The sequence below is a fragment of the Penicillium concentricum genome (genome assembly GCF_028827145.1).
Source record: "Penicillium concentricum strain IBT 3081 chromosome Unknown utg000001l_segment0_segment0, whole genome shotgun sequence".
NCBI lineage: Eukaryota > Fungi > Ascomycota > Eurotiomycetes > Eurotiales > Aspergillaceae > Penicillium > Penicillium concentricum.
In genome coordinates this window covers 6,526,922-6,551,813 of record NW_026622754.1, presented here as the reverse complement: position 1 = coordinate 6,551,813, position 24,892 = coordinate 6,526,922, and the positions used below count along the sequence as shown (strand labels likewise).

Below are 24,892 nucleotides of genomic sequence, written 5' to 3'. Positions count from 1 at the left end.
ATCTTTATTGTTGTTCTATTTGAAGTACTTGATAGTAAACGCTTTCTCTAGGTGTGATATGTATAGTATATTCACTTTCTATGCTTGAGTCCTATAAAGAAAACATTCTTGCGCGCGAAATACTGCATATAATATTCGGCTATATGCTCTATATAATAGCCCTGAGTCAGGCTAAAACACCTCGATCCATTCTTGAAGGATATAATATTCCAGTGGGTATTCCAATCCCAGAGATTTGACAAGATGTTACAATGCAAGCTTCTTTCAATATCCTACGTATACCCAATAGTAATCCAATGAAGTCTCAGGGGTTCACATCAGACAGAGCTTTCATGCCATAGGGTACTTCATACGGCCGGACACGCATGTTCTGAGCATAATGCACCCTTTCCCATGTCAATGTCCTCTCAATTTATACAATCTAATGCTTATTAGAATAATAGGCTCTATGCTGGCGAGCTGTCCATGTCTAGAGGGAACAAGCGATAAACAGATTGTAAAATCCCCCCACATTTCCAAGGTTACCCCTCACGTCGACTACTATCAAGATGTGATGTTCTTACATCTCTCTATCAATATATATATTGCTTTCTTTTTTTGCAATGGCAAATAAAATATTATCAATGGCTGATCTTGAGGAGGCGGCTTCTAACTCACTATCCGTCTCTGCGAGAGGTATGTATTAACTCTCTTGCTACGGTGAATACTTATCTTTTAACGCGAATAGACTTCTTCAATTCCGGCGCAACGAACCAAGTCACACTCCACGACAATTATGCTGCGTATAGAAAGTACCGTCTCCTACCAAGGGTACTGAGAGATGTCTCGCGTGTCGACACTGGGGTTTCCCTCTTTGACCGAGATATCACATTTCCCCTTTGTGTCTCACCCGCCGGAATGCAGGCTTTGGCTCACCCAGAAGGCGAGCTAGCCACAAGCAGAGCCTGTGCCAAAATGGGCGTCAATATGGGTGTCTCCTCCTATGCCAATCACTCGGTTGAAGAGATTACCATCGCTGGAAAAGAAGTGGGACCAATTCATCATGTGATGCAGCTCTACGCGATGAACGACAAAGCTAAACAAGAACGAATTGTCCGTCGGGCCGAGGCTGCAGGCTGCAAGGCTATATTCCTGACTGCGGATAGTCCCGTACTTGGGGTGCGCTGGAATGAATGGCGGAATGGATTCATTCCTCCAGTTGGCTTGGGGTATCCGATGTATGAAAGAACATCTGCCGAGATTCAGCAACAATCTCACGATGATGGTTTTAGCTCGACAAACTCGGATTCCCATTCCTGGGCCACGGAGATACCGTGGCTGCGCAGCGTTACGAAGATGGAGATTTGGATTAAAGGCGTTCTCACCCCGGAAGATGTCGAGACTGCTATTGAATATGGCTGCGATGGTATTATCATTAGCAATCATGGTGGTCGGCAGCTGGATGAGACACCGGCCACAATTGATGCGCTTCCTGCCTGTGCTAAGGCCGCGCGGGGGCGGATCAAGATTCATATTGATGGTGGAATTCGATCTGGGGTGGACATTTTCAAAGCCTTGGCTCTTGGTGCTGAATGCTGCTGGGTTGGCCGTCCTGCACTTTGGGGACTCGCGGTAAGTGCTGCTTGTTACATGAATAATCCTGATAGAGGCGGGTAAACTGACTCCATTTTTATGTAGTATGACGGTCAACAGGGAGTCGAGCTAATGCTCAAGATCCTGTTCGATGACTTCAAGCGATGTATGCAGCTCACAGGCTGTAGATCCATCTCCGAAATCAGACCAGAAAGCCTAGCAATTGTAAATGCATATGGGCCTTTGGCTAGGCTGTAATGTCCAGCATTGTTGTGATTATGTCTGGGGCATATATTTAACCTGTATATGCGGTCTCCTCCGTATAAAACCTGCTCTTGGACAAATCATGATAGATCCAGACTATTTATCGAAGACTGTTGATAGGTTCCAACTGATCTAGAGCATCATCATCTTGTGACTCAAGAGATTTTCCCACGTTTCTAATACATAACTCTGATAATTTTATGAGCAGTCCCATTCCATTCATTCCATATTTGGCCAGGAGCAACCGTAGGTATAAAACTCAATTGCTGAATGCCTAGTCCCTTGTTTGACTCTATGTCGAGGAATTAATCGGCACAAATTGATGACAATGGTATTTTCCCAGGGTTTCCCACAAATTAGTCGCTCAGCATATGACCTCACTTATTGGAGAACATGAAAATTCTCAGAGCAAATATTTCTCACCAACTATCAGCTGAAATGCATGCTAATACCTAGTTCCTGGACGTGTCCAGGTGATCTCGGAATGCAACCGACTCATTGGTGGACAGAGCTCCACCTGGACAGGGAAGCTGGAGCCGCCAAGAGTTCCTCATGGTCCCGAGTGTGACGCCATTCCCCAGCTTCTCCTCGTTGCCCAAGTAATATGCACCGAGACTCATTCAGTCCATGATTCTCAGATACGCATCTTCCTGAAACAGTGTATATCCAACTGCTCCACCATAATTCAGGTATGTCTTCATGAGCGTATCGTGTTCGGTAGCTATGAGGTGCTAATAGCTCCCCAGTGAGCACAGCAAACCCCAATTACTCGTTGCACAGTATGGAGTCCGAGAAAGGTCCACTTCTGGATGTAAACGAAGTCTACGATTCCGAGGACAATGGCGTTGTTTCCAGCCACACCCCTCACAACAAAGGACAAAGAACTCGCCCCTGCTGGGCGAGAACCCTGAGAAAAGGCCTCTGTGTCTTTGTGATCACCGGTCTTGTTACCTACTGTCTAAGTCCCCCGCATAGTATGAGTTCCTTCTCCCGACTAAAATGCGTCGCTAACATGATCGTTCTTTTAATCAGGCTATCCGCCTACCGAGGAGGACCCGTCCCCGCTGCCCGAGGCTCCCCCGCTTTGCCAGTCGCAAGAATGCATTCATGCTGCATCTGAAATCCTCTACAATCTGGACCCCAACTATGCGGACATAGATCCTTGCACTGATTTTGACCAATATGTTTGTGGTGGATGGAGGGAGCACCATGACATGCGGCCCGACCAGGGATCGATATTTGCGGGCACAATCATGCAAGAGAACGCCCAGACTAAACTTCGCCATATCTTGGAGCGTACAGAACCGCCGCAGTCATCTGATGCTGATAATTTCAAGAAACTCAAAGCAGCGTACGATGCTTGCTTGGACGAGGCTACAGTCAGCAAACGAGGCAGCAAGCCTTTGACTAATATTCTGGATGAGCTGAAGACTATCTACCCTGCGAAGGCAGGTCTTGTGAAAGGAGCGCAAGATCAACTCACCAATGCTCTGTTGTATCTAGCGAATGCTGGTGTCGAGGCTCTGGCTTCTTCCGGTGTTACTGTAAGTCTATGCGACCTATACTTTATGGGGGCCATTGCTGACTCCCTCTAGCCCGACGATCGAGACCCTGATAATGTTGTTATCATGATCTCTCCGCCTCGCGAAATCGGACTACCAGCGAGAGAGTACTATAATAACACAAAGACCGTGGCTGACTATACTACCGTTTTGAAGCAAGTTGTTCGGGGACTTGCTGGAGATGGATTCGACAAAATTGCCGAGGATGTTGTAGCCTTTGAAAAGAAGCTCGCAGATGTGACTCCGGACACCCAAACCCAGGAAGATGTCACCAAATACTACAACCCCCTTAGTATCAAGGAAACGGAGGCACTGGTGCCTGAGATTTCTTTTGCTAATATTATTTCATCTTTGGCGCCCCCTGACTACAAAGGTGATCGCCTAATTGTTGGGTCGCCTTCCTATATGAAGGCATTGTCTGTTCTCTTGAAAGATACACCCAGAGAGACCGTTTTGCTCTTCTTGCAATGGAAGCTCATCCAAGCGCTTGCGGATGTTATTGAGGATGCCTCTGTTGAACCCCTTCGGCGATTCAAAAACGAACTCGCTGGCAAAGAACCTCAGGCCAAGGAGGAGAGATGGCGTAAATGCCTTGGGCATCTGGATGAAGGGCTTGAATGGAGTCTCAGCCGATTCTATGTGCTCGATGCGTTCTCCGAGGACTCAAAGAAACTTGGCGATCAAATCGTGTCTGATATCAAGGAGCGATTTGTTTTCACCCTGGATCAAACTAGCTGGATGTCTCCAGATGTGCGAAAATTGGGCATTGAGAAGGTGGGGAACATTATCCAGAAGATCGGATTCCCCACAAAGAGTCCCAATGTTTTGGACCCCGAGGATGTGAATAACTTCTATCGGGACCTGGAATTGTCCAAGGACACCTTCTTTGAGAATGAGGTGGCTGTGGCAAGGTTCCAACTTCGCAACGAATGGTCTAAGCTCGGCAAGCCCACCAACCGTGACGAATGGGGTATGAGTGCACCGACCGTCAACGCTTATTACAACCCGCCAGGCAATGAGATCGTCTTCCCTGCCGGCATTATGCAGCCGCCAGCGTTCTACGGACCTTCCGCACCGTTGTATCTGGCATATGGTGCATTTGGTGCCGTCAGTGGCCACGAACTTTCACATGGTATGTTCAATTCCCTGCAAAACTATTGCCAATTTTTAACACTGTGGTTTATAGCTTTCGATTCTACCGGTCGCCACTACGACGAGAGTGGAAACTACACTAACTGGTGGGACGATAAGACCGTTGAGGCATTTGAAGAGCGTGCTCAATGCTTTATCGACCAGTATTCCAAGTTTACCGTCACTGGTCCCGAGGATAAGGTCCTCCACGTGAACGGACGACTGACATTGGGCGAGAACATCGCCGACGCTGGAGGTTTGACGGCATCATATCACGCATGGAAGAAGCACGATGAGGCAAAGCCTGACCCCCACCTCCCGGGATTGGATGCATTCACCAAAGAGCAGCTGTTCTTTATATCTTACGGTAATTGGTGGTGTGGAAAGACTACCAAGGAGGCAGCTGAGCAGGCGATCTATAATGATCCCCATGCGCCTAAATCAGCACGAATTATTGTAAGTCTCATTAATGCATTCCTTGTGTGCCATCACTAACCGTCACAGGAAACCATGGCCAATTCTAGGGAGTTCAAGAACGCCTTTAGTTGCCCAGATAGGAAGCCGGTTTGCAAGCTCTGGTAGCTTTGAATAGTTTACTCCGTATTGTCAATGGCATTTTATTTTATGAGCTTTGAGTAATTCGAGTATTTTGCCTTGGTCAAGCCACCCTGGATGCGATGACCTCTGGCATATTAGGTTCTTCGTGAGATCTCAAGCCGTCAGTCTCCCGCTGAGACAGAAGCGTCCAACCCAAAATTTTAGCATATTACCAAAAGACTAGAGCTTCAACATATATTACTAGCGCTTTTCGCTTAAATCTACAAAGCAAACCGCTGTCTGATATATCGCTGACTCTACATCTGGCTGCTAACGATACCCGAGCGGAGGGCATCCTGCTCGGCCAAGATGCCGAAACCCTACAACTATTGATCTCCACAGCGATCGTCGCGCAAAACAAGCGGTAGCGGGCCTCAGGGCAGAAAAAAATCCAGTATCGCCCAGAACCCGAAAAGAGAGAGGAAGAGGCCGAGGTAAAGAGTCAGCCAACGGATCTACTAGTTACCTAGATCCTTACCTCTTCAGAATTAGGTGGCCTTGGGGCCGTTTTTTTATGTGGATATGTCAATTCTTAGGGATCTCTCTGTCAGTTTGATCGACATGTGACATGTGACGTCTCGTCTCGGCAAAGGTACATTGAAGTGGGTGAATTGCTGAAGATGTACGGAGTACAGAGTACACTTGGAGCCTTGGAGGCTAAATTGACATTGACGGAATATATCATCTACGGAGCCAGAGCGATAGATGAATCCGACCCGAAAATTTGCCAATTTTCCTGATCTAAATTCCCGATAATCACACGATGTTCAGATCTTTGGGGTCATGTGAGTATCTACTCCGTTGCACTAGCACATAAAGTAGGCCAATGACTTAAATTAGGGCGCTGCGCGGTAAATTGCTTTCTAAAAAGAGGCGTCACACAGATTAATCTCATTCTGCTTGAGAGACATGATCGAGACACATTTTTGAGTCGAAACAACGGACTCCGGAGTACAAAGTAAAACATAAGTTGATAGATCTAGATGTCCAATTCTTGGAATGTTCCCAGTTTCATGTGGAGATGAAAATAACGGTGAATTCAGCCACCTGCTTACACTAAGTACTTTAGTACCCTGTACACACTGTACTTTTGGTAAATTCAGGCCCGAGACAGTTCTTTTCGGGGGGTCTATGCTTCCGGTGACCTATCACCTCCCTTACACCATCCATGTAGAATGTTGAAGGGATGAGTAGTAGAAACATATACAATATACTGTAGAGTCAAATTAATATAATAAAATAGATAGATTATATATAATAAAATACAAGCGGTAAAAGGGGCAATTCCCAAACACCTTGGGACCCAGCGTTCCCAGTTCCTGTTCTTCCGTTCCCGCCACGTCGGGTCATCTCCACAACAGCTGTCTTTTATTTTTTACCTTCTATTTTATATGATTTTGTCCAAGGGCCCCGTCGCGACGGGAGTTCGATTCTTATAGCTTTCGCGTCATGGAGTCCTTTCCACCCGATCCGGAGTTCAAGGATGCCTTTCTGGGCCCGCAAGTCCAAATTAATGAACTGCCAGCCTCAAACCGAATGTCTAGTGGGCCTCCAATTTCGACTCTTCGCCGCGCCAATACTGTAGCCCAGGGCGGCCTCAAGCGGAACCTAGAATTGAAGGCAACGCGTGAGAGAGCTGGGATAAACGCTAAGGATAGCCATGAGCTCCTACGACAAAACAACCTACAGCGGTCCCAAACACATCGTGGACCGTTAGAGGCGCGATCACCCGGGAGGAAGGCCGGCCATTTCACCGTAAGAAGTGTTGGCCAGAATGGCAAAATATTTCTCAGGTACAACCCATAATTCTTGCTGTGTCACATATTGTGCAGCCTGCTGATAGTAGAAATATTTCAATAACTTAGGCCGATTGCCAATCCGCCCCAGAAAAGCCCACAGCCCGCATCCTTCTCTCCAGTCGATACAGCGAAACCCAGTCTCCTTCAGCCGCAGCCTCATGCACATACCCGCGAGGATCCAGATCCATCCAGGTGGTCGAGCTCGCAGCTCTCTGAGTTACGTCCACGCAAACAGCCCGAAGATCCCGAGCCCGTCCTCTCCGTGCCTCCTCCGCCCGAACTCTCCAGCCAGCACCGCACGAGACCGATTTCATTTTCGACAATATCGGAGCAGCAATCGATAGCCGGTGCTGGGAAGCGCGGGGAGCTGCGGATCGTGATTGATAGGTCTGAAGACCGGCCCAAGTCTGCACATGAGATTTCGACACCAGCCTTGGAGGTTCCTATTCCGCGTTATCGGCTCGGGTCGCCGCGATTCAACCCCGAAGGTAGTGCAATGATCCAGAGTTCTGTCTACACGCAAACATCGATGTCGGACAACTTTCGGAATTCAACACTGCTTGGGGGCATGGCAGATACTCTGCCGGGACTCCATAGTCCATATCCCCGAGATTCTTTCTCGCGGCATCGGCCATCCTTTGCGATTTCGATGTTCTCCGGCCCCGCGGCGGCTATGGATATGAACCGAGCTTCGCCAGCTCCAAGGAATTCCATGGTCTATGAATTAAAGGAGCCGGTTGAGCCATCCATCTATGAAACGCTGGTGTATGATATGGATGATGGGTCTGTTGTCCGATACATCACTGGGACAAAGGATATCAGTGCTGCCACGCCTGCCCGAATCGTTGCGCAAATCTCCTCCGAGTCATTTATGGACTATGAGCTAGTATCGGACTTCTTCCTTACCTTCCGTTCATACCTGTCCACAACACACCTTTTGGCTCTTCTTCTTGCGCGTTTAAAGTGGGCAATTAATAGGCTACAAGATGATGGACGCATTATTAGGATCCGAACATTCGCGGCTTTGAGACATTGGATTCTCAATTACTTCGTCGATGACTTTGTTACGAATTACGAGCTTCGGACCCACTTCTGCGAGACCATCAACAAGCTATATTCAGAGGTTAGGTCTCGACAACATGGCGGTACGAGTGACCGAAAGATTCTCATTGACTTGAAGCGTTGCTGGAATGGCAAGTGTTCGGTTTATTGGTCTTCCGCCGACTTGTCTCGCGCCTATAACGACCCAGAAATTCCAATTGTGCCTGGAGATGCTCAGATTAAGCTACCTAAAGCCGAGGAACTGCAGCGAAACGTGCCTGTTCATGGCATGACACCCCGTACAGACACCACCTTTCGCGAAAGTCTTCCTTTCCCAATACATCATGATCGAAATGATTCTGCAGCAACTACACAAAGTGTTCCCTTCTCTGCCAAAAGTGAGCAAAGCTTGATGGCGCTTTCGTGTTCTTTACCACCTAAACTACCTAGGCGCTTATCTATGTCTGCCTCGAAAAACAAGGCGCCCCGCCCTGTGGTATTGGGTCTCACAAAATCCAAGTCTCCGTCCAGAACCCATGAACCACCCAGGTCACCCGTATCTCCCAAGGTCTCGCGGCACCCATATCACAGCCATAGCCATAAAAGAAGCGGCAGCTTCTCGGATTCAGTGCGAGATGATCGACTGCCGATGTTTGGGATGGAGCCCGAAACGGGATCCGCACCACAGCAGATGCTCGATCCGGTCAGTTTGATACGTGGAGAGATGTACCCCCCTGCAGAGTCGTACATGACAATGATGGCGCCGGAATCACCTCCCCTTCCTCCGCCGTTGAAGAACCCAAATCCGGATCGGCGGAGTACACCCGACGTGCCTAAGTCGTCACCTAACTCTGGTATGAGAACAATCATTGGCTCAATCAAACGAGCATTGCACACAAGGAACGGTGGACAAAGCGTATCTGCTCGCATTGCGAATACCCACGAGGCCATTTCATTGCCTTCCCGCGGGAAGACATCTGCAATGCCAACTGGACTGGCTTTTGGCTCTGAGTTCTACCGAGAGAGGAAGTTGGCTGCTGTTCCCAAATATCCAGGTCGAATTGATGTACTGTGTGACGAGGTCCTCAAACAATACCGCTTGGCTATGAACCAGGAAGGAACGAAGGACCAAACTCAGCCAGCAGTTGCGTCTGACTTTCATCAAGCGACCCTGCAGGAGCCTGGATCCAGCACTTCTAATCCTTTACTGACGCAAAATGTTAATTCCGACCCCAAACTGAGGAGTGGTATCACCATGGGCAGCGAATCGATCATCATTGTCGATGACACGGGTTTCGAAATGCCCTTCATGTCAGGGGCGGCAGCACAGGAACCAATGCCAATTGCCAATGATCATACTCATGAAACGCCGGAACTCGAAGTGCCCGATGACGCCTCAACCCAATCGATACCTGTGGAAGGAGAATATCTTCGGGCGGTTTGTTACAATGCCGACGAATCAGAATCAGCTGCCCAGTCAAATGTATTCTACCCCCTTCGCCCTCTCACGCCGCAGAGATCGTCTTCGGTCGAACGTGGATCGACGCCTATAAACAAGAAGAAGAATTCTCTCTCTCTCCGACTCAGAAAGTACGCGTCCTTCCAAAGCGGGATCTCCAGGCAGCGGTTTTCGATGAGCAGCGAAACCGCTCAATCCATTGTTGACACCAATGTGATGCAAGATCAGAACAACAAACAGTCAGGGCCGGTTCTTCGCAGACGCCGAGGTGGAAACTTGCGTCAAATGCAGAGTGGAGATGAAACCGAGCCTCCTTCCTGTCGTGACTCGTTTGCCTCTTGGGATGACTCAGTTGTGGACGAAACGGCTCCTTCTGATGGCGGTGGTTCAAGACCTCCTTCAACGTTGATCCCTCCAAATCCCCGGTACTCACTTATTCAGCCGCGCACTTCCCGGCAAATTAGGCGTTCCTTTGAGTCAGTCATTGCGAAGTTCGCACAGATTCCTGATGACGATGACGGTGGTATTGAGTCTACGCTATTGAAGCTAGAGGGAAAGTGGGATGGACCACCCAGCGCCGATCGAGACTCTTCGTCTGCACAAGCAGATGGATCTCACTCTCATCGAAAGCAGCCTTTGGTCCCTCCTGGTCTCGAAACGGCCAGGCCTGCGTGGGATGTCCTCTCTCGCAGGCGACAGACGGACAAGTCCTCGTACTCCACGGTTGGCGGTCGATTGGCGCCACCTAGACCTTATTCTGATTCTGTTACTGAGTCCGAAGAGTCTTATAACTCCATTCCGCTTCTTGAAAGAGGATTGACCGACGAGTCCATGAAATGGCAGCCTACAGGCCAACCACTTCAGTATGACTCGCACGGTGCTCCGCTCACCCTCGTTTCAAGCCGTGAAACGTCTGAACCTGTCTCGTCACACCCCTCAATTCAAATTGTGCACGAAACCGACAGCATGCGTCGCATTCCTCGTGGCGCAACCATCCCGACCTCAGCTACTCATGATGCTGGTCAGGTTACTCCGACGCGCTTCTCAGCTTTGTCTTCTGAGATGTCCCTCGACCTGATTGATCCGCGTGAAGCCATGGATGCAAGAATTTCGACTGACACCCGCAGCCTCAGTTCATCAACTGTGGAAATCGCGCCTCATCCTCAAGCGCAGCCTCCCTCCCCGCCGATGACCATCCAACATCCAGGATCTTTCACTTCCTATCCTTCGCCGTTGAATACAGTCTTGTTCCAGGCCCAGCCCCTTACGCCCGACACATCCCCGCGACACAAAGATGTGGGCATTTCTGCTTCGCGTCCTCTAAACATACAGCAGGTTTCGAGTGACGTGTTATTCAATTCAGAAAACAATCGCCCCGAGCAGAACCCCATTATCAGCCTTCTACCCGACCATGTCCCCTTCATCCTAGCATGTGAATCCCAGGTCCTCGCACACCAACTGACCTTAATCGAAATGGCCGCCCTGAGCGAGGTCGACTGGCGAGATCTGGTCGAGATGAAATGGAGCAGTGCCTGCCCATTAGTCACAAACTGGGTCCAGTTCCTGACATACGAGGAACGCAAGGGTATCGATTTGGTCGTCGGCCGTTTCAACCTTATGGTCAAATGGATTCTGTCGGAGATTGTCTTGACCCGTGACATCAACGAGCGGGCCCGCACAATTGTCAAGTACATCCATACAGCTGCGCATGCACGTCGCATCTGCAATTACGCCACGATGCTCCAAATCGCCATTGCTTTGTCATCGTCTGATTGCTCCCGTCTGCAGAGTACGTGGCAGTTGATTTCGATTGAGGACAAGCGGCTGTTCAAGGATATGGAGTGCCTAATTCAGCCGGTGCGCAATTTCAATGATTTGCGTGTCGAGATGGAGACGGCCAGCTTACAAGAAGGCTGTATTCCCTTCATCGGTGAGTTTCGAAATCGTTTGCTTGAATATCGTGCTAGATCCTGTTTGCTGATTTTCTTTTCTTATTTCCAGGTCTATACGTCCACGATCTCACTTATAATGCACAGAAACCCGCGCAGGTTAACAGCACTAACGGCGGTCTACTTGTCAATTTCGAGCGCTATCGCACCGCAGCACGAATTGTTAAGAGCCTCCTCCGTCTCATCGATGCCAGTACCAAATATAAGTTCGAGCCCGTGCAGGGCATCATCGAACGGTGCTTGTGGATTGCTTGTCTTCCTGAAGACGAAATCCAATCCCGCAGCAAAGCACTTGAATAATCTCTCGTTTCCCCCCCCCCTTTCTTTCCTCTGTCCTTTTGGTTGCATCTCTATATCCATTTTTGTACTATAATCTTGACATCCGTGATTGGATAGTTTATACCCCCTTTCTAGAGGCTGCTTTATCCCTCTGCCATTTTGTACCAACACTTGCATCTGGTTACCACCTTTCGTTTTGGAATTCTTTTTTTTGTCTTGATGGTGTTGAGCCATGCTGTCCCTATGAATGGACCATCTGTCTTTACATGGCTGGGATCTGCCACTCCATAATGACAGCAACATTTGTACATACCTTGGCCATCCCAGCCATGCTCGCATTGAACCATGTTGGCGTTCAAGCATTTGGGGAATGTCTGGTTATCCCTGCCATTCCCAATCCGCTCGAGTCGCTTACGTGGTTCACGGCTCGCTCTCTACCTATCGTCGCCATTTTTTTTATATATATATCTGCCAGCCAGCCTATAATGACAGCAATTATCATGCACATTTCGGTCATTCTCGGTCTGCCAGAATCGGTAACCCCGTTCGCGGTTCGCTCTATAACCTCGCCATTGATCTTATATACCTGCCAGTCCAGTGGCTGCCTTCAGTATGCATATCTTGGTCTGCCTGGCCTGGATATCTCACCTTGTCTGCGTTCAGCAGCGGTAACTTCATAGGCCATGGCCCCTTACTATTCCAACCCTATCAGAGTCAGCTGTCTGGTTTGTGGTGGTTTGCTGTCTAGTGCTATCATTGCATCCTTTTCCATTTATTTGGTTGTCTTCTTGTTCTCTCTTGATCACAGCTATACCTCGTGGGACTTTGGGCGCTCCTTTCTGCATCAGAACGTCGGTGAGATATCTATGCCTCCTTGATGGATAGCAATATATCTGGAGCGTTTCTACAGATGCATGTCATATATTGACCATCAACCCTTGGAGCTATGCCTTATTTTCGTACTATCAAACTTGCATTGTCTACATATGTGCTTAACCCTATATACCTGGTCCCCGAAATTCTTGCCCTATGTATCACTTCCCCTTAGCTGAAGCTGTAAGGTATAGCGTCACAGATTCTACTATCATATGATGTTATATAGAGAAAAAATAGGATTTGAAAGAGATATTTTTGCAGGTGAATAGGGGTTTGTTCGCACATCTCACTTGCCTTACCGTATGATCTCCATATTTAGTCGAAGAAATAAAATTATAAAATAAGTAGTAAAAACTATCCGACTAATTTATTTGCCTTAACTTCATACCCTAATATCATATTGCCCAACATTCAATCCATAGGGAATTACGAAGCTGCGTCATATCTCCGAGGGTCTCGGGGTCGCATCGCGGGAGCTGGTCCAGGAACGGAACACCAAATCCACCACCCCATTCATCACCACCATCTCCCTCTAACAACCAATCTCCACGCGTGGAGAGTGCGCTCCTTACAGAACATATCCCCAGAGAGGGTTCTTCGATCTCCAAAATTTAAACTCTTTGATGTCCCGCCACAACTCTATCAGACAGCTAGCCCGCCACGATGGACATGACCGAACCGCGGCGCGGGGCTTCAGAGGACTCCATCGACTCAAATGACTACAGCGAACACAGCCCCGCGTCCTTCCACGAAGCTAAACAGGAACTTCCAGATGACTTGCCCAAATCACTGGACGATCGCCGTTCCGTCCCGGTCTTCCAGCCGGAGACTGAGATGTACGATGCTTGGCAAGGTAAGTGCTCTTGTGTCCGCGGAACTATTTCCCCGTTTCCCCGACGCGGGAGATCAAACTATATCCCATTCAACAGTTACATGGTTACATGTCGGAAAAATTACCGGCTGAGTTACGGTCAAGCATTAAGGTCTAATCGTTGAATCTGCCATAGGTCAATCACAATACCTGACCGCGCCAGTCGCCGCAAAACCCTTATCCTTCAGTCTAGCGCTCGACGATCACTCGCACGACAATGAGCACGAATTGCGGGCTCACTATGGGCGCGATATTGAAGATAGTGACGCCCGACTGATGGAGATGCTTGCTGCCCAAGCTGCCCATCGGGAGGTGGATTCGCTTACCGCAGACGAAGAAACAATTGCCGCCGACGAGAAATTGACCGATGACGAGAAACGCGATATACTCCAGAAGAGCTTGAACATGGCGGCCAGTAACGGCGATGTGGAGCGCGTGCGGAAACTAGTACAGGGCCAGGCGAGGACTTACGTCGATGTCAATAAGCCCGATGAGGAGGGAACTGTCCCGTTGATATATGCTAGTTGTTTTGTGGGTTGCTCCTATATGCAAAATATTGATGCGATGCTGACGGGTTATAACAGGGTCACCAAGAAGTCGTTTCTGCGCTCATTGACGCCGGTGCCTTCGTCGACAGACAGGATCGTAACCAGTGGAGCGCTTTGATGTGGGCCATGACCAACAGACACAAGACGATAGCGAAGATTCTTCTTGACAATGGAGCTTCACCGGATATCAAGTCGTCATCCGGTGGTAGGGCCTTTGATTTTGCCCAGCCTGGCAGTGAGATTTCTGAATATTTGCATGAAAATGGTTACAGCTTTGGCTCTGGTAATATCGATGATGACTTCTATGACGCTGGATTGGCGCATGGTCGTTTTGAAGAAGAGTTAGCAGAGAGCGAGATGAAGCGGCGAATGATGATGGAAGAGAGCGCAATCAATCTGGAGGTTGATTTGTCCAGTCTAGGGCTTGACGAGAAATTCGAGGTCAGTTTATATGGTGAAAAAAGGGCTCGACTTTGACTAATTTGGTTTCTTTCACCTTATAGCCGTCCGATGAGGATGAGCTTGAAGAAGATCAACAGGAATTTGTCTGGGACAAGTGTCTGAACGATCAGATGTTTGTCTTCCAGGAGCATGAGCTAGAGCGCATTTTGGATATGATCATCACCAACATGACTCCCCAGCGGTCTCCTTCCCAAAAGCCAGTGCCTGCAAACCTTCTCTTCCTCAGCGCCCGCTATGCGCACTACCATGCCAGCCCCGAGCTCCTCACAACTCTGCTATCGTCTGCGATGGAGAAGATCAATGACGTTGTAGAACGTTACCAATGGGATATGACAATGCAAGCCTTTTGGCTGTCGAATGCCACGCTTCTGCTCCATTACCTGAAGAAGGATGGGGGCTTAGTGGAATCTACCGTCGAGTTTCAGCTCCATCTGGCGGAGCTGATCAACGAGATATTCGTTCTCATTATTCGTGACGCTGAGCGTCGAATGAACAAAGTTCTGGATGCGGCAATGCTGGATCATGAGACCATCCCTGGACTGGAAGATGTTGCCTTCCAAAACGAATGGAACCTGTTCCGCAAAAATAAGAGCAAAACCCCCGAGCCTGATGAGAAGCGATTCCGGCCTCCATCACCCCGGCGACGAGCACAAATCTCACCTCGGAACATCACCTCTTTACTATCCTCGACCCTCTTTGTACTTGATCTCTACGATGTTCATTCAGTGATCACGACCCAGGTCCTCTCTCAACTTCTCTACTGGCTCAGTGCCGAGATCTTTAACCGAATCATGAGCACGAAACGTTACTTGGCGCGCACGAAGGCGATGCAGATCCGCATGAACGTTTCATCATTAGAGGATTGGGCGCGCACGAATAACCGTGTGCCAGAACATTACGAAAACGGATCTACCAACAGCACCGGAGAGTCTACAATTGAGGCCGCTCGTCGACATTTGGCCGCGGTCATTCAACTCCTCCAATGGCTGCAATGTTTCTCCTCGCTCGGCGAGGACCACGAATCTCTCGTAACAACCCTGCTCCAACTCCAACAACTCACCCCCGCCCAGCTCCTACATGCAGTCAAGTCATACCGCCCAGAAGTAGGCGAGAAAGGCCTGACCAAGCAAGCAATGAAGTTCCTTCTCAGCATGCAAAATGACCCCGAACTTCTATTCCGCGAGCAGCTGGAAATTCAAGAAGAGAAGGCAAGGGCAGAAGCTGGACCAGGTCCTCAAGCAGCATCAGATGCCCGTCCAAAGACACCACCAAAGCACCAGCCCGCCGCAGCACCTACATCTCCTGACACCGGACTATCCCCAGGCTCCGCTGGTGTATCATCCCGACCTACAAGCATGGTCGCCGCCAGGAACGACGAGCGCCCCGGTGGCGGCAACAGTGTCTTCCTCGACCCCACCCTCTTCCTCCCATTCTCCCTTCCAACCAGTACAGACATGCTGGTCAGCTACGGCGCCGGCTTTGGTGGCACGAATCGCGAACGAGCCCGCAAGTATATTCCCACAGTCCCGCCCGAGGTCCTGAGTCGACTCGATCGTGGCGACGTATAAAACAAACCAGGCACGATGACTGCTTTTTCTTCACTTTTCCTCTAGCTTGGACACTTATTGGTGTGACCTGCCTGCTGCCTTTGCTGGTATATCCCTGTTCGGGTGCCCACAAGTGCGGGCTCGAGGTGGTGAGATAAAGATGGCGAATAAAACGATAGGATACCCCTTGCGCCCTTTTTTATTTTTTGCTTGGGGGATATGCTAGATGCGGCTTCCATGTGGGCATCTGCCGATGCGCCCAGTATATATTTCAAATGAATCTCTTCCATGCATAGTGTTGTGTCCGGTCACTGTAGACTGATATTGATAACCGGCATTGCTCTCGGATTGACCAATAGCTCAAGCCGTGGCCGCGTGGATGAAGGGCTTGAACTGAATATGGATTACTTCCCTCTGTACGGGTTTAGTGTTTAGTGGACAGCGCGTCATCTTCTGCGGATGATTCTATAGAAACTCTACTGATGTTTGTGGTGCCCGTATTAGGGTTCTGCAGGTGATTTGAGATAGAGTCGAGCAGAATACAATAGGCAATAGGTACCAACCCTAGAAGTATAGAAAAACAGGCATGCACATTCTAAATCTCATAAAAAAAAACACTTCTTCAGACGTAAGGGAGATTATGAAATGTTGCACTAGTACTCTACTTTCTCTGCCTTCTATATGTAGTTGAGAGGATATCTGACTGTGATATTAACTCCATTTTCACAACTTGGAGGTAGTGACCTCCTACATGGAAGGAACGGTGCATAGAGACGCTTGATATGCGAAGGACATCCGTGCATACGTCCACGGGTACCTGTCTTCGGTCCATTCGATACCGATGCAACTGTGTAGATCTGTCACTCCTGCACATACAACTAGATCTGGCACATCTCAACGAGGCACCTCCAAGGTCGACTCAAGCCTAGAAAGAGCATGTTTCCTATTTGGGTTTCTCTCCCTCTCTTCCCCTGAGGTCTTCCAAGGTTCGCATAACCTTGTAATCTGACTGCCCAGGTGTGACTTCCTGTCCCCTGTGTTGATGCTATTCAGCACTACCCATCAACATGAAGCGCAACTCAAAACATTCCAAACACACGAACGGGAAAGACCTCTATGAGTCTGCCAAAACAAAGATTCCGTCTCTCCAACTACTGCCACGGCACTCAACAGAGTCCCCAACGATCCCCGATCCCACGATGAGCTCATCCAGAGACCTGGCCCCGCAACCTGGGCTCAATCGCCTACCTTCACTGACTGTGTCGGCGCCCCTGCCCCCGCTACCTGCTGCATGGGAAGGCACAGAAGACATGAAGATGTGGCTGCACGCCAAAATTGAAGAAGACCGGCGCAAGCAGCAAGAAGAAATGAAACAACAGGCTAACTTAATACTGGAACAGCGGCGCATCGAGCAGTCAATACTGTCGGATGCCCTCCGCGCTGGTGTCCCACCGAAGCTGGTCCCACTAATCTTCAACGGGATCTACACCACCGGTGTCGATGAACTGCAGAGACAGTGCTCTGCACCGGCTTCCAGAACTGCTACACCATCTCCGATGTCCCGACAGCACAATAAGGGCCTTGCGCCATCTAAAAAGCTCCCTATTGCATCCAAACCACCTCGGCGGACACCTAGGCAGACTCCTAAGCGACCTACTCGTCCAAAAGCTAGTGAGTTATCACCGACGGCCACAAGCCATATACCGGAAACGCACCACTCTCGGTGGTCGGAAGACATGTCAAATCAACATCGAGAGCGAATGATAAGCTCCGAGCGAGAGCGGCTGAAGCGCAAGCTGAATTCCCAGAACATAAAGGTCGCTGACCAGAAGTTGTTGGATACAGCCTTTGAACATACCTTTCCTGTTACCAAAGCTATGATCCAGGACCTTCCCCCTCGATATTTGATTGATCCTCCAGATAGGGCTTCTGAGACTCAGGAATCGGAGCGGCAGCAATCCCGATCACAACCCCAACAGCAACTACAAATGCTGAGCAATCCTGTCAGTGTCTCAAAAGCCCCATCTCATCTTCGCCCGGAGCAAACAAACCCCCCTAGCCCAAAACGCAAGGACCAGAGGTCGCACAAAAAAGTCCATCCACCTCAATATCATCGAAATGAGATACTACTTGCTCAACATGACCCATTTCATAGACCAGAGCTTGATCAGAAGCCACAACAGCGCGATTTGTCCAGCGCCAATGACCCCCGTACTTGTGAGGGTGGCTCTTCCGAGAAAACAACGGATTCAACCCTTGCTTCAGTAGTAAAATCCAGTGATAGCAGCTGAAGAGCTTCAGAAACAATCGCTTTACCCCCGGAGCTCATCTGATGCTGTCGATGCATCGACTCCATGCAAGATACGGTTGCAAGCATCAAGTTGGAGTGATACTCCACACTGTACGATTCGGTCTTCTTTTCTTTGCTTTCTTGTGTCTATTCGATTATTCTTTCGCACTGAGCGTCGGTTTGCTTTCGATATTCTTTATGTGTCCATGCGGCAATGGGCCCAAATATGTGTTTATGGGCGTTGAAGGTGGCAATTGAGCTGGTTGCATGCTCTGACCTCGCCCTCAAGGAAGTTTGTCGCACAAAGAGACCATCTGGGCAAATGCTGTTATTGTTACTTTGGAACTGGTGATTGGTCGGTCTACATTGGTTACTCTGGTTTGTTCTTGATGACTACTGAATCCCACATACCAGGATTAACTATCAGCTGTTTAAATTATTGTTATATCACTTCAATGGATCGAAATTGAGCTTTACCACTCTGGAAAACGTGAGATATAATAGAGCAATGTATAATTAGCGAAGATACTTCTTGGAATCTGTTCCCTATTTAGGCCTCTGTAATCGTGTCATTTTATTTTCGCTCCTGGTGGAAGCAATAGAGAATATTTGGAAGCAAGCAAAGTCCAAATTGTACTAGAATCTTCCATAGCAGACCCTTTCTAAAATAATAAAAATAGATATAAAGTTGTCGAAAACTCTTGGCGTGTTCAACATCTTCAGGGCTATGACATCGAAGTACGTCATCACGAAATGATATCGCCAATCCCAGAAACCTGATTTTATAGGGAACTTGTCTATATAGGAAGTCAATTCCACTTATAGCAACTCATCTCCAACCTCCTTCAAATACCCTTCAAAAACCAATTCCAAACTCCAACCTCCAAAATGACAACCTTTATGCGCCTGAAGACTTCATTCCAAGCCCGATCCCCAATGACAGCTCTCTCCGCAGCACGCACCCAAACACCTCGCACTTCCCTATACCGAAGCTACGCGACAAAATCCTCAAATGACCCCGAGCAACCCACAACCAACCAAACAGACTCGCCCAATCGCCCAATCCCCTCCAATAAAGCAAAGCCCACCCTCCACGAGGGCGAGCGGTCACCTGTTATAGACAAAGAGGGGAACCCGAAGAAGGATCTTCCCGAGGATGTGAAGAAGCACAACCGAGAGATGGAGGAGCGGTATGATAAACCGTATAACTATGCCAATGATGAAGGCGCGGTTAAGCCTGCTTTCAAGACCTAGGTTTATTCCTTGCTTTGGTATCCTGCTGTGCTGGTGATACGTCGGCTGTGATTTTCTAGGTTGTGAGATGGTGCTGGTTCATCATCTTTTCTTTTTGGATTCTAGGTTCAGGCGCTGCTTTGGGTTTTTTTTCTGTGCACCCATATTTGATCTTTGATGATATGGGAATTTGGTGTTTTATGTTCTCTGGGTTTGGTCATCATCCTACATATACACCCCTAGGTCATACATGAAAAATTCCTGTGTATGGTTTATGCTTTCGACCCTGTTATACCTCTCCAAAGACATCTAAAAAAGATTATCTAAAAAAGACGTCGGAATGTTCTTACTTAACACGTATTGAATATCATCTTGTGCCGACGAGGACGTAGGTCGCATGATGTATCCAAATGGGCAGTTAAGAGTGGACTTTGGTCTACTTCTACGTAGATCGATATCATAGCCATGACTGATTGTTATTCAATCGACTAGCTATTCATGATGATGTACAAATCAATAGTCCCAGGCTTGCTCTATAACCATATCCAGCAAAGATAAAATCCTAAGCACATCGCAGAGAGGTAATACAATGAGAGAGTTAATATGATGACGTTTCAAAGACATCCATCCAAGGATGTGTCGCGAGAAAACAGATGTTGATGTTTTTTTTTTTTTTTGATAGATTTTCTCGACAGGGCAGCTTGGCGCCATGTCGCCCTTGCGTGAACATCAAATGTGTCCGAATACCAAATGCTGTGTATGATGTACTGTTCAGCTCACAGGCAACTTGCCCATATCACCCTTGCCGCCCTTGATCCATTCAGGGTCAACGAGGCGCTCGCGCTCCGCGTACAATTGCTTGTAAGCACCACGAATAGTTCCATCGCTGACGTGTGCAACCTGGGAAATCTCCTTGGCAGACTTGCCGTGGCCCATGAGGAACGATGCCATGTATATGCAAGCCGCGACAATAGACAAAGGAGAACGTCCGGCCAAGTCGCCCATGGCGGTAACGCGGTCCGAAAGGGAGACAGAAACACTGGTGACCTGGTAAGGAAGGTCGAGAAGATTGCAGAAACGATTGCAAAGATCGCTTGGCTTGGTTGAAGTAGTCGCGTTGTAATCGCCAGCAAAGTCGTGAGTTTCGCCATTTTCCAAAGCAGCGTTGTGCCGCTCGACGTTTTGGGTGGTGAAAAACTTCTCCAGAGCCTTGTAGATGCGACCAATTTCCTTTCGGGTGACCTTGGTCACTGCGAAGATCTCGGTGAAGGTACGAGGAACCTTGCACTGACGGCATGCGATGAAGATGCAGCCAGCAATAATGACTTCCTGTGACTTGCCCTTGAAGGCTTTAGCGTCGTCGACCATCTTGAAGAGATACTTGGCAGTATCGGCGACAGTCTTCTGGATGTTGAAACCGTCGCACAGAGCACCGATTTCCTTATAAGCTGCTAGGAGGGCCTTGTTCGCTTTTTCGCCCGACTGCTTGTTTTGCGCGCGGTACAGGTCGCGGGCACGGCCAGAGCCTCCACTTGCAATGGAAGTCTCCAGTTGAGCGCCGTTGAGCAGAGGGTTCGAGGCGTCTCCGACACGGGAGGGGTCGTCATTGTTTTGGTCGTCGTTGGAGAAGGTACGCCATTCAGAGTGCAAGTCGATCTCACGATCTGCGAGCACAAGTCCACAGGAACCACAAACTGTCTCGTGGGAGTCGGGGAATTCCAGGTTCGGAGGATCCTCTTTGCATTCGGGGCAAACGAGATGAGCGGACAGGTTTTTCTTCCAAGGAGCCGCGACCTCGGGTTTCGCAAGAGTAGAAGTATTTTGCATTTTCAAGTAACTTTCGTATCGAGCGTGGCAGCGTCGTGCAATGACTTTTGGCGCTATGCGGGGTAGATGGTATTTCCGATTATAATAGCGAAGGAAAAGTGGCGAATACAGCTTGGCGGCTGTAGCGAGGAAAACGAAAGCGGGCCACCTGCGGAGGATCCCTCAGCAAGGGTAATGGTCGAAAATTAGAAATCAAGTTGCTCAAGGCCACTGTTGTGCGCAGTCAAGTTAGCTGAGGCAAATTCATTGTCTCCCGTATCGCAACGTTATCTCGTTCTTTGACCTCCGACAATGTCATGCCAAGATCAACTCGAACAAAGAAAGGTTCATTACCTTTCACAGGCCAGAGCCCTCGGGATTCAAAGGAGTCACCCCCAGTCGTAGAAAACCCTTCACCAGTCTGCGCTTTCTTGGATCGAAAGTAGAACAGAGATCTCGCCTCAGCTTGTCCAGCCGTGTTGAACCAGTCAAGGTCTCCGCAAGAAGTCTCTCACGAAAATGGGGACAGGCTGAGGAGGAGAGAAAGAAGAAGCCAAAGACCGGGGGGGGGAGTGAAGACGATGGGATGAAGTGAGGCTTCAATGGGCGACCGGGCGACACCCGAGAAAGGCGCAGTCCAGATCGGAATTAGTAATTGAGTCACGTGGCAAATATGTTTTATCATTGGTCGAGGAAGTATAGGAAGCTTCCAAGGTTTCCTTTTATAACAAACAAATATTTTGTTCTCGTTTGCTGCTGTATATAGATCAAAACAAGAGAGGACAACAGGGCTTTAGATTCGACTTCTACCGATAAGAAAAAAATACTAAAGTCAAGAGATTCAATTATTCATATACGGATGGTCTCGGGAATTTGCGCGGATAGTCGTTCAGAGGATTGTGTCCCCTCCTCTCAGGAGCACACTGCCCATGCTCGTATATAGCTTAAAACCCTCACTTCTCATTAATAAATTGAAATGTCGTCGATTATTTGTTTCTATATTAAAATGCAGATGATGTTGAAGCCCTGGAAAGATTCGGGAACAACATGGCCCGGCTGAGTCATCTGCCAAGAAACCTTTCCGAACAGAAGTCGTTTGAACCTCCAACTTCACGGAAAGACGGATCAGACCTATTCTGTTGAGAACCACCCCTCACTCCTCATCCACACCCTCAATCAAGATGATGTCTCAGTCTCTCCGGGCCTCGGTGAGTGTTGATTGAGTGACAACCGTCTATTTTGACCCTCAACTAACGCGAAAGCAGCGCACCCTCTTCTCCCGTGCCTCTCGGGCACAGGTCTCGGTCGCTCGCCGCACTTTCCTGACCTCCGCCGTCCGCCAGGGTACGTATTTTACCCGGGGGATATCTTCCATATGATACAGATGTCCCTACTATATCCGTCGGTCGCACCATCGCTAACCCGCAACCCGCCGCAGCCGACCCCGTCCAGGATCTGTACCTCCGCGAGCTCAAGGCCTACAAGCCCACCCCCATCAAGGCTGGTGATGCCGAAGAGCACGTCATGAAGTTCACCGCCCCCAAGGCCCCCAAGTCTCCCGAGGAGGCCAACCTTGCCAGCGAACTGTCCGCCTACGAGAGCCAGGAGGTCGAGGTCGAGGGCCAGGCCGCCGCTGGCGAGGCCGCCCCCGTCGAGGAGAGCTGGTTCGAGGAGGAAGAGGAGGCTCCCGCTGCCCACTAAATTACCCTTTCTTTTTCATTTAGCAAGGTCTGGGGAGATATGGGGGGAAGGCTGGCTTTAAGTGCCAGTGACGCAACTAATGTGGCCGCCTCTCGAGGTCCTGAAGCTTGTAAATTAGACCACATTTTCGAACGTTGAGACTTCTTTTTCCTTGGTTCTCACCTTTTCTGCGTTTGCCTGGGGCAGGACTACAGAGTAAAGGTTTTCCGTCTGGAAGGGCTAGCGATGTGGGTGATATCAAAGATTGTCGATGAGTGCAACAGACGCACTTCAGACTAGGGTCATTCGTGTTATCTTCAGCTTTTCGCATGGACATGGAGAGCGGGTGAAGAGCGGGGTTTGTAGTATTCAGATGTAGTATTCAAGAACAATTTGTATACAACGTGGAAGATATCTAGATGGTTGACCTGTATAGTTGACGTGATGCAGTAAACGTCAAAGGCAGTACAGGAAATTGAACCTCCATCAACCATGCTGACAAGAGCTGTGGGTAATTAATGACTGGTATATCGAGCCTAGTCCACGGTCTCACCCGTGAGCACTCCGTAGTTAGGCGATCGCTTGTCGTCCATAGGCAAGATGAACCAAACAGATAACTTGGTGGAAGATGGAATGGGACGGCTGACAAAATGTGTTATGCATGGCTTAAGCAGGCTTATTGTCATGGTCATGCAATCCGTCATCCGTTACGGAGTACTCCGTACCTGGTCAGACCTCAGAAGTATATAAGATTTACGGATGGAAGTCCATATAAGGGAACTATTGGTTCTAATTATTGGGATCCACTGCCGCAAGCGATAGATCAACATGTAACGAACAGACCAGAAGTTCATAAAAGTATTACAATTGATGTGATGTATCAGACTGAACTATCAGATGCAACTGGGATAATTCGATATCAACATCCCTAGAGGGATCAACCAGGAACAAAGCTAAAGCCAAAGTCTAATGAAATAAAATCCAAAGAGACAAAACTATCCGACTATTGTACCATGATTTGCATATTTAGTCCCTAAGCCATTCAGCTTGACTTTCCGAGCAGGGGGCGCAAAAAATTCACCGAGGGCCTGTGCAATGTGATTCATGTGTTAATAGGGCACGGGAACTCTTAGATGCGTCTAAATGGGGAAGAAAAAAAAAACATGAAGTATGGTACCTGGGAATACATATAACGCCATTTATGAGGCTATCTCGGCAAGTCGATTTAAGCGTCCCACAAGGCAGATTATGACAGATAATGAAAATGCATAACTTGGGAACTAATTTGACCTGTAAAAAGGTAAAGTTGTTCATTATGTGTATTGAATTGGAAAATAACATAATGAAGGAATGCGAAAATCATAGAGAATTAAGGTATATCACAGCGCGACATTCTAACATTCCATGACCAAGAATGAGATACGAGGATCGGGACAAAGTACGGATTGTACAGCTGTCATAGCCCACTCGGTGAATTCTGCCCTTTTTATGTTCCGGAGAGGATACGATTGGGTCGTATTGCCTGTAGATAGAGATACCTTGCAATTGGGACCGAAGAGCCCAATGTCTTTTACGAACTTATGCAGAGAGACTCTCGAGCTGACATGAGATTATTACGCGACCATGATGGTTACAAGAAAAGAGGGTGGAGTACAAGGAAATGTGTAGTCTTGGTTTGTCTCAGCTAGAAAGAAACGTCTGATTTAATATAAATTGAGATAAATGTTGCTCGTATTATAGAAGAGAATCAAGAGATGATAATAGGTTCAAATTGTCTCGAGTTTAATTAGCCAAAATAAAAATAGAGAGACACACGTACCAGGTAGATATTGGGAAGTTCAGCTTCCCCCTTGGAACTATTCCAATTTCTTTTTTTTTCCTTCTCTCCCTCACTTGATATTACCTTTCACTTCCCCCCCACCCTTT

General features: G+C 48.5%; 7 protein-coding genes across 7 annotated transcripts; 6 read left to right on the top strand and 1 right to left on the bottom strand.

Annotated features, from left to right (window-relative positions):
* Positions 1-623: 623 nt before the first annotated feature.
* On the top strand, positions 624-5,111 carry N7517_002516 (Peptidase M13 neprilysin; the record flags this gene model as incomplete). The annotated part of the gene is made up of 9 exons (XM_056720246.1): positions 624-675; positions 728-1,611; positions 1,678-1,738; positions 2,293-2,496; positions 2,583-2,810; positions 2,869-3,380; positions 3,432-4,530; positions 4,585-4,985; positions 5,034-5,111. 9 exons carry the CDS (start codon positions 624-626, stop codon positions 5,109-5,111), a joined length of 3,519 nt encoding a protein of 1,172 aa, XP_056584381.1.
* A 1,464-nt stretch (positions 5,112-6,575) lies between these two features.
* On the top strand, positions 6,576-11,674 carry N7517_002515 (mitotic regulator LTE1; the record flags this gene model as incomplete). The annotated part of the gene is made up of 3 exons (XM_056720245.1): positions 6,576-6,919; positions 6,992-11,355; positions 11,427-11,674. The coding sequence occupies 3 exons, from the start codon at positions 6,576-6,578 to the stop codon at positions 11,672-11,674; spliced, it is 4,956 nt and encodes a 1,651-aa protein (XP_056584380.1).
* Positions 11,675-13,192: 1,518 nt separating this feature from the next.
* On the top strand, positions 13,193-15,978 carry N7517_002514 (uncharacterized protein; the record flags this gene model as incomplete). The annotated part of the gene is made up of 4 exons (XM_056720244.1): positions 13,193-13,382; positions 13,537-13,931; positions 13,985-14,389; positions 14,452-15,978. 4 exons carry the CDS (start codon positions 13,193-13,195, stop codon positions 15,976-15,978), a joined length of 2,517 nt encoding a protein of 838 aa, XP_056584379.1.
* A 1,046-nt stretch (positions 15,979-17,024) lies between these two features.
* Positions 17,025-18,248, top strand: N7517_002513 (uncharacterized protein; the record flags this gene model as incomplete). Its single annotated transcript, XM_056720243.1, has 1 exon — positions 17,025-18,248. One exon carries the CDS (start codon positions 17,025-17,027, stop codon positions 18,246-18,248), a length of 1,224 nt encoding a protein of 407 aa, XP_056584378.1.
* An 887-nt stretch (positions 18,249-19,135) lies between these two features.
* N7517_002512 (uncharacterized protein) lies at positions 19,136-19,501 on the top strand (the record flags this gene model as incomplete). The annotated part of the gene is made up of 1 exon (XM_056720242.1): positions 19,136-19,501. The coding sequence occupies one exon, from the start codon at positions 19,136-19,138 to the stop codon at positions 19,499-19,501; it is 366 nt and encodes a 121-aa protein (XP_056584377.1).
* A 750-nt stretch (positions 19,502-20,251) lies between these two features.
* N7517_002511 (transcription factor SUA7) lies at positions 20,252-21,307 on the bottom strand (the record flags this gene model as incomplete). Its single annotated transcript, XM_056720241.1, has 1 exon — positions 20,252-21,307. One exon carries the CDS (start codon positions 21,305-21,307, stop codon positions 20,252-20,254), a length of 1,056 nt encoding a protein of 351 aa, XP_056584376.1.
* Positions 21,308-22,467: 1,160 nt separating this feature from the next.
* N7517_002510 (ATP synthase subunit H) lies at positions 22,468-22,987 on the top strand (the record flags this gene model as incomplete). The annotated part of the gene is made up of 3 exons (XM_056720240.1): positions 22,468-22,494; positions 22,552-22,630; positions 22,725-22,987. The coding sequence occupies 3 exons, from the start codon at positions 22,468-22,470 to the stop codon at positions 22,985-22,987; spliced, it is 369 nt and encodes a 122-aa protein (XP_056584375.1).
* Between the last annotated feature and the right edge of the window lie 1,905 nt (positions 22,988-24,892).